The 9,347-nt window shown below is 48.1% G+C and overlaps 1 protein-coding gene across 1 annotated transcript in view; it reads left to right on the forward strand.

The window, feature by feature from the left end:
• Nucleotides 1-8,962, forward strand: part of LOC124789232 (sugar transporter ERD6-like 4) — a 30,054-nt gene extending 21,092 nt beyond the window's left edge. The window contains exon 3 of the mRNA XM_047256526.1: nucleotides 8,636-8,962. Coding sequence (XP_047112482.1) covers nucleotides 8,636-8,962 — 327 coding nt within the window. The remainder of the gene's footprint in view (nucleotides 1-8,635) is intronic.
• The last annotated feature ends 385 nt before the right edge of the window (nucleotides 8,963-9,347 follow it).

Genomic DNA, 9,347 nt, shown 5'->3' on the forward strand with positions numbered 1-9,347 from the left:
TTGAGATTATATATAATCTCAATCACATAAATTAATAAGTGATTGTACTGAACCCCATCGCGCACAAAACGGGTCAGATCGCTGTTGCAGAAGCAACGAAAAAAAGCATGCCAAATTTAAAAGAACGCAAAATCCCCAAGACTGGTAAAGTTTTGAAGTTAGAAATAAAGCGCGTACTTCAATGCGAGATGCTTTTAAAAATTTTCACAACTAAATTCTCTCTCGAAATCTGGCAGAAAACCCAGAGAGATTCTGGTCATACATAAAGCACACCAGTGGCAAGCCGCAATAAAAACCTTCACTGCGCGATAACAACGGTGAAGTTACTGATGACAGTGCCACTAAAACCGAGTTATTAAACACGGTTTTCCGAAGCTCCTTCACCAAAGAATACGAAAGAAATATTCCCGAATTCCAATCAAGAACTGCCAAGATGAGAAATAGAGAAGTGGATATCCTCGGTGTAACGAAGCAGCTTAAATCACTTAATAAAGACAAGGCCTCCGGTCCAGATTGTATGCCAGTCAGGTTCCTCTCAGAGTATGCTGATCAAATAGCTCCACATTTAGCAATTACATACAACCGCTCGCTCACAGAAAGATCCGTACACCTAAAGACAGGAAAATCGCTCAGGTCACACCAATACCCTAAAAGAGAAGTAGCAGTAATCCGCTGAATTACAGATCCACATCACTAACGTAGATTTGCGGTAGAGTTTTTGAACATAAACTGTATTCGACATTATGAAGTATCTCAAAGAAAACGATTTGACACACAGTCAGCACGGATTCAGAAAATATCTTTCTTGTGAAACACAACTAGCTCTTTATATTCATGAAGTAACGAGTGCTATCGAAGGGATGTCAAATTGTTTCCACATTTTTAGATGTCCGGAAGGCTTTAGACACCGTTCCACACAAGCAGTCTTCTAACCAAACTGGGTGCCTGTGGAATATCGCCTCAGTTGTGCGACTTGTGATTTCCTGTCAGAAAGGCTACAGTTCGTAGTAATAGACGGAAAATCGAGTAAAACAGAAGTAATATCCGGCGTTCCCCAAGGAAGTGTTTTAGGGTCTTTATTGTTCCTGACTAACTACATAGGTGACACTCTGAGTAGCCGTCTTAGATTGTATGCAGATGCTGTCATCTACAGTCTTGTAAAGTCATCCGGTGACCAAAACGAACTGCAAAATTTTAGATAAGATGCCTGTATGGTGCGAAAAGTGGCAATTGACCCTCAATAAATAAAGGTGTGAAGTTATTCACATGAGTACTAAAAGAAAGCCGTTAAATTGCGATTACGAGATAAGTCATACAAATCTGAAGGCTGTAAATTCAACTAAATACGTAGGGATTTATCATTACAAATACCCTAAATTGGAACGATCGTATAGATAGTGTTGTGGGCAGAGCAAACCAAAGACTGCGATTCATTGGCAGAACGCTTAGAAGGTGCAACAGCTCCACTAAAGAGACTGCTTACGCTTGGCTTGTCCACACTATTCTGGAGTATTGCTGTGTGGTGTGGGATCCGCATCAGGCGGGACTGACGGATGACATCGAAAAAGTACGACAAAGGGCGTCTCGTTTTGTATTATCGCGAAATAGAAGAGAGAGTGCCACAGGCGTTACACGTGAATTGGAGTGGCAATCATTAAAACAAAGGCGTTTTTCGTTGCGAAGAGATCTTATGAAATTTCACTCACCAGTTTTCTCCTCCGATTGCGAAAACATTGTTGGCACCCACCTACATAGGGAGAAATGATCATCACGATAAAATAAGAGAAATCAGGGCTCGCACAGAAAAATTTAAGTGCTCGTTTTTCCCACGTGCCGTTAGGGAGTGGAACAGTAGAGACAGCTTGAAGGTCGTTCATTGAACCCTCTGCCAGACACTTCATTGTGAATAGCAACGTAATCACGTAGATAAAGATAGATGCAGAAAAACTGAGAAGGAAATGGCATGAAACGGCCTGAAATGCGGCGAGACAATTCATGACTCGTGCTTCAAGATAACGCACCCGCACTTTCATCCCTCCTGTTGGATGATTAATACACAAAAAACGAAATCACTGTGCTGTCTCTTTCTCCGTACTCCATAGACTTGACCCCTGTGGACTTTCCTTTGTAAACAAACTTCAAAGCCGTGTTGAAAGGACGAAGATTAGCAACGATAGACAAGATAAAAGGAAATTCAGACAGCGGTTTGCGCGATCCAACAAGTGGGATACCAAGACTGCTTTCGGGAATGGAAACGGCGTTCGGAGCGTTTTCAGTTGGGAGGACAGTCTCTCGAAGGAGATCGTGCGAAGTAAGTGAAAGGTAAACGTAGAAAAAATGTTGTGGAGAAAGTTGCGAAATTTTTTGAACAGACTTCGTATTCTATGGAAATCACTGTTCCGGAAGACCCGCTGCGATTTAAATTAAAATTACAGATCACATTGTCATTCTTACAGTCTCGTGATTCTGGTGTTCTCGATCGTCGTCATCTTACGGAGAGGTTGATCGGTGTCAACAGCGGTCCAGGACTGCTCCATATCCGAAGTTTGCCGTAGTTCACTAATATCGTACAGCGGCATAAACTTCTGATAGTGTCCTTCCCTCTCCACTGCAGCCCACGAATCTCAGGATCGCGAGACAGTCGCATGCTGTAACTGACGCTTCATAAATGCAAGCGGTCTCAGTCCCCTGCTTACAAGCACGCCTCGCCACTAAAACGTGCTGCTGAAGAAGCGCATAGCGGCCGTACCCTCTTACTGTGTCCAGAGCGTGCGCGCACACCAACGGACGCCAGGTTTCAGCCTCACTGTTAGGAAGACTTACCAGTCGTGGTCTTCACAGTTCTCTTCCCGCTATCATATCCCACCAGTTACAATAGTTGGATATCAACACTGTAAGTAATAAATTTTTTAATTAACCCTAGCAATACCAACATATTTTTCGTAATGTGCATTACAAAGGGGTGGGGTGAGGGATGAGGAGGGGGTACTCTATGCCCATCCTAAAGAATTTTAAAAAAATGCAGATTTCGTCAACTGTTGTTGACTTACATGCTTTTTAAAGAGATATTGATGTCAGTAAGGTCTTCAATCTGCAAACAGTGAATATTAGGTTCACTGCGGAATGTGACATCTACGACTGACAATTATACATTTTTAGGGTCCAGTTTTATGAGATCGGATAGAATAATTCATTACAAACAACACTTTTTGAGATTTTAAAAATATAAAATACACTCCTGGAAATGGAAAAAAGAACACATTGACACCGGTGTGTCAGACCCACCATACTTGCTCCGGACACTGCGAGAGGGCTGTACAAGCAATGATCACACGCACGGCACAGCGGACACACCAGGAACCGCGGTGTTGGCCGTCGAATGGCGCTAGCTGAGCAGCATTTGTGCACCGCCGCCGTCAGTGTCAGCCAGTTTGCCGTGGCATACGGTGCTCCATCGCAGTCTTTAACACTGGTAGCATGCCGCGACAGCGTGGACGTGAACCGTATGTGCAGTTGACGGACTTTGAGCGAGGGCGTATAGTGGGCATGCGGGAGGCCGGGTGGACGTACCGCCGAATTGCTCAACACGTGGGGCGTGAGGTCTCCACAGTACATCGATGTTGTCGCCAGTGGTCGGCGGAAGGTGCACGTGCCCGTCGACCTGGGACCGGACCGCAGCGACGCACGGATGCACGCCAAGACCGTAGGATCCTACACAGTGCCGTAGGGGACCGCACCGCCACTTCCCAGCAAATTAGGGACACTGTTGCTCCTGGGGTATCGGCGAGGACCATTCGCAGCAGTCTCCATGAAGCTGGGCTACGGTCCCGCACACCGTTAGGCCGTCTTCCGCTCACGCCCCAACATCGTGCAGCCCGCCTCCAGTGGTGTCGCGACAGGCGTGAATGGAGGGACGAATGGAGACGTGTCGTCTTCAGCGATGAGAGTCGCTTCTGCCTTGGTGCCAATGATGGTCGTATGCGTGTTTGGCGCCGTGCAGGTGAGCGCCACAATCAGGACTGCATACGACCGAGGCACACAGGGCCAACACCCGGGATCATGGTGTGGGGAGCGATCTCCTACACTGGCCGTACACCACTGGTGATCGTCGAGGGGACACTGAATAGTGCACGGTACATCCAAACCGTCATCGAACCCATCGTTCTACCATTCCTAGACCGGCAAGGGAACTTGCTGTTCCAACAGGACAATGCACGTCCGCATGTATCCCGTGCCACCCAACGTGCTCTAGAAGGTGTAAGTCAACTACCCTGGCCAGCAAGATCTCCGGATCTGTCCCCCATTGAGCATGTTTGGGACTGGATGAAGCGTCGTCTCACGCGGTCTGCACGTCCAGCACGAACGCTGGTCCAACTGAGGCGCCAGGTGGAAATGGCATGGCAAGCCGTTCCACAGGACTACATCCAGCATCTCTACGATCGTCTCCATGGGAGAATAGCAGCCTGCATTGCTGCGAAAGGTGGATATACACAGTACTAGTGCCGACACTGTGCATGCTCTGTTGCCTGTGTCTATGTGCCTGTGGTTCTGTCAGTGTGATCATGTGATGTATCTGACCCCAGGAATGTGTCAATAAAGTTTCCCCTTCCTGGGACAATTAATTCACGGTGTTCTTATTTCAATTTCCAGGAGTGTACGAGGGTAATGACAAAAGTAAGGTCTCCTATTTTTTATAAGTACAGAACTCTGTGTAGCATTTGGTCACACTGTTATGAAGAGTGCTTCACGCACTGTGTGTAAACATGTACACGCCGCGCTGAGGCGCTGAGTCTTGGCTTGGCAGCCGTTGACAATGGAGCTCCCGTCGGATGTTACCGCAAAGTGCGAATTGCGCGTAGTTATTCGGTTGTTGAACGCAAAGGGCACTGCACCGATTGAAATCCATCGGCAACTAACGGAAGTGTGTGGTGAGTCGTGCATAGATGTCAAAAATGTTCGTAAGTGGTGTAGAGTGCTTGCAGCTGGTCGGACCGAAATACAGGACGAACAAAGGAGCGGGAGACCGTCAATATCTGAGACAGTGTTAAAGGTTGAGCAAAGCACGTTGGTTCCTGAGGTTTCCCCAGAGCCCCGCTCACTGAATTTTCACGGAAACATTGAACTACCGGAAGGTGTGCCCAAGATGGGCGCCACGCATGCTGACTGAGGACCACATACGGCAACGAGTTGATGCTTCCCGCGCATTTCTTTACCGCCTTGCAGCCGAACAGGACAACTTTCTGGACTCAATTGTCACGGGTGATGAAACCTGGACATACCACTTTACACCTGAGACCATGTAACAATCACGGCAGTGGCGGCATCCTCCTTCACCAAAGCCGAGGAAATTCAAACAAACACAGTCTGCCGGTAAAATCATGACAATCGTTTTTTGGGATAGGAAAGGCGTATTGTTGGTCGACTCCATACCCACTGGGACCACAATTAGCGCTGACAGGTACTGTGAGACTCTGAAAAAACTCAACGGGCAATTCAGAATCGGAGAAGAGGAATGTTAAGCAAGGGCGTACACTTTCTCCATGACAACGCTCGCCCACACATCGCTCGGCAAACCGTTGCTCTCCTGCAACAGTTTCAGTGCAACATAATCACCCACCCTGTAGCCCTGATTTGGCGCCCAGTGACTATCACCTGTTCCCTAAGTTAAAAGAACATTTGGCCGGAAAGCGATTCAGCTCGGACGACGATGTGAAAGAAGAGGTTCATAACTTTCTGAACAGCATGGCGGCGAGCTGGTATAACGTGGGCATAGGAAAAACTGCCACAGCGTCTACAAAAATGCATCGACAGAAATGGTTATTACGTCGAAAACTAGCTAAATGTTCAAGTTGTAAACCATAGTAGAAATAAACAGGAAACCTTATTTTGGGATTACCCTCGTAACTAGATTACAATATTTCAAAAGGCGAGCAAAAAGTTACCCCTCCCATTCGTATTTCGAGGGTTAAGCTGCACTTCATCGAAAATGTAGAGGAAACGCTAAATCTGACTTGAGAAATAAAATTTTTTTGACACTGTATTGGCGTTACAACTGGATAAAAAGTTGCCTATAGCCGAGCAGCCTACATTTTGTCATATATATTTTCTCGAATATAGTGAGTAGTAGATTATTTCATGGCCTCAGGATGACTTGGATTAATACATTCTTGTAGAATTCCCATCCGCGGCAGGTAATACGTGTAAGCAGGCCTTGCTGAGTGGGGACGACGCGAAGTTCGGCACTGGACGCTGGCTGTAAGCACTGGCTACAGTCCGGAGATCCTCAGAGTCAGATGTCACGGTCGACGTGTTCATTCTGGACAGCAGTCATAAGCTTCCGTCGCTGGCGCTCTGCGTACACTCTCTGCAATCCACCTTAAGGTGAGCAACGGAGTGTCTGATTTATGAACTATGCGGGTGTTGAAAGGCCATCAATTTCAGATTTCTCGCACGCGCATTTTCATTTCGCTGTGTATATGTGGAAGTAATGTTACCTGACTCAAAGGAACGTACAATTTCTGAATTTAAATAGAAAATCTCTCCATGGTAGTCAACATGTCTCTTATATAAGACTAGCAGCATTCTGTGGGTAATTTACCATTCTATCTCACGTTACATTAACCTCAAAAGGATGTGGTTAGTCATTTGTTTGCCCATTTAATAGTTGCACCTTTTCCGTTGTATCAATAGTTAAAGGTTATGAGGTTTGTGTGTTTTTGAAGTCGCTCTCTTTTGTAAACACAAATGTAAGAAATTTCAAATATTGTCAGAAGACAAGGGATAAAAATAACTCACCAAGACAGCCCCATTAAAAAATTTTGCCCAAAACTATCAGGAAAACTAGATCTGTACCAGATATCAGGAATTAACTAACAACTGGAACATATTTGGTATCAAGTGCCAACAGCTCGTCGGTGCATTCTAATATTGAATAAATGTAAACTTTGGCAGCCCACCTACGCCAACACAATAAAACATCTCATACGCCTCAAGCTCTCGTATCATCCCTGTCTCGCATCCTTGCAACCACCTGTACCTTCCGCCGCCCGCCACCTTTGCTGTGCCATCCCACTCTCATTAAGAAGTTGTTCATCACGTTCGATAATTTTTCGTTTGTCAAGCATTCTGTTTAAAACTTTGTTTAAACACGTAAAACACAACGATGTTAAGGTAAATATGCAGTGTGAGATCGCGTAAACAGTGTAATCTAGTAATTAAATACGGTTGTTATATGGTTTTTATAATTCCTTCTGATGCCAATTTTTAGCTATGTATAACGCCTTTTTGCCGGTCTACTTTAATGATTTATTATGAGTAAGGCTTCGGTCTCGTTGTTGTTGTTGTTTCTAAGTGTGCTGTAAACGTAAGGTGATGGCAAATTCAGAAAGGTGTACATACGCACATCGAAGCGATGAATGAGTGTTTGAACCAACGCCAATTTTAACTCTGGTCACCAGCTCACTAGGCACAGGTGCTGACCACTATACCACCATGGTTCAGTGGCTTTCCACAACTGCACCTACTTACAATAGTACACCTCCATGCTGAGTCCCAATTCCCATTCAGGCCCACTAAACCAGAATAGCATTGCACATGCTCTCAAACTGTATTGGCATAGCACCTGAGCATCGAAGGAAGCGGAGTTTCCTGTCTGAAACCCAATCCAGTTACAGAGCCCCTGAAATGCTGTTAGAGTTTAGGGAGAATACCAGGTGGATTGAGGCGTGAACGTGAATTTGGATTGAGGGAGTTGTGCTGGCATAGTCTGTGCAGGTGTCCAAAGCCATTGTGCCAAGGTGGCGAAATCGTTAGAGCATCTGCCTAGTGAGTGGGAGACCCAGGTTGGAACAGCTTTGGTACAAATTTTCATTTCCCGCTTCAGTCTGCGCGCGTAGTTGGGTGCGCGCGTAGTTGGGTGCGCGCGTAGTTGGGTGCGCGCGTAGTTGGGTGCGCGCGTAGTTGGGTGCGCGCGTAGTTGGGTGCGCGCGTAGTTGGGTGCGCGCGTAGTTGGGTGCGCGCGTAGTTGGGTGCGCGCGTAGTTGGGTGCGCGCGTAGTTGGGTGCGCGCGTAGTTGGGTGCGCGCGTAGTTGGGTGCGCGCGTAGTTGGGTGCGCGCGTAGTTGGGTGCGCGCGTAGTTGGGTGCGCGCGTAGTTGGGTGCGCGCGTAGTTGGGTGCGCGCGTAGTTGGGTGCGCGCGTAGTTGGGTGCGCGCGTAGTTGGGGTGCGCGCGTAGTTGGGTGCGCGCGTAGTTGGGTGCGCGCGTAGTTGGGTGCGCGCGTAGTTGGGTGCGCGCGTAGTTGGGTGCGCGCGTAGTTGGGTGCGCGCGTAGTTGGGTGCGCGCGTAGTTGGGTGCGCGCGTAGTTGGGTGCGCGCGTAGTTGGGTGCGCGCGTAGTTGGGTGCGCGCGTAGTTGGGTGCGCGCGTAGTTGGGTGCGCGCGTAGTTGGGTGCGCGCGTAGTTGGGTGCGCGCGTAGTTGGGTGCGCGCGTAGTTGGGTGCGCGCGTAGTTGGGTGCGCGCGTAGTTGGGGCTTGCATGAGAGAAAGGGGGGTGAACTGACTGTTATAAAAGGATCTGCAGCTCCACTGGCCTTCAAGTTGCCACCATCGCAGCCTATAACACTGGTGGTCCCATTGCAGAAAGCCGTGGAAGAGTCTCGGCTGTCGGAGGGCTCGCTGCTGGCTGTGTTCCGGACGCGGCGGTCGCGCCGCGCGCTGGCCATCTCGCTGGGCGTGGTGTGCGCCGAGCAGCTGGCGGGCATCAATGCGGTGCTCTTCTACACGCAGAGCATCTTCGACGCCGCGGGCGGCGACGTGGACAGCCGCGTGGCGCCCATCATAGTCAGTGGCGTCATGCTGCTCGTGTCGTGCCTCGTGCCCTTCCTGGTGGACCGTCTCGGCCGCAAGTTCCTGCTCATCTTCTCCTCCACGGGCATGTCTCTCGCCCTGGTAAGCCACCAGTCCTAGAGCGTTACAATACCACCACTGTCATCATAACCTAGCATTTCTGGTGTGAAACTCAACTTCCCTTCCTCACACGAATCATGAAGGGCTATGGCCATAATCCATAGTCTTAAATTTCCAGAAAGCGTTTAGTGCAGTGCCGTACAGCACTCAATTGACAGTCCTGAACATATGCAACAGGTTCAGAAATGAGTCGCATGAAGACCTTTCAAATAAAAGAACCCAGTACATTGTCTTAGAGGGTGAGTATTCCTCAGACAAGGATACTATCAGTGGTGTCCCAGGGAAGTGTAATAGGACTGCTCTTATCCTTCGTATACATAAACCATCTGACATGTAGAGTGCAACAATCTGCGTGTCAGCTAATGATGCTGTAGTGTACATGAAA

This window comes from Schistocerca piceifrons, chromosome 3 (genome assembly GCF_021461385.2).
Source record: "Schistocerca piceifrons isolate TAMUIC-IGC-003096 chromosome 3, iqSchPice1.1, whole genome shotgun sequence".
Classification (NCBI taxonomy): domain Eukaryota; kingdom Metazoa; phylum Arthropoda; class Insecta; order Orthoptera; family Acrididae; genus Schistocerca; species Schistocerca piceifrons.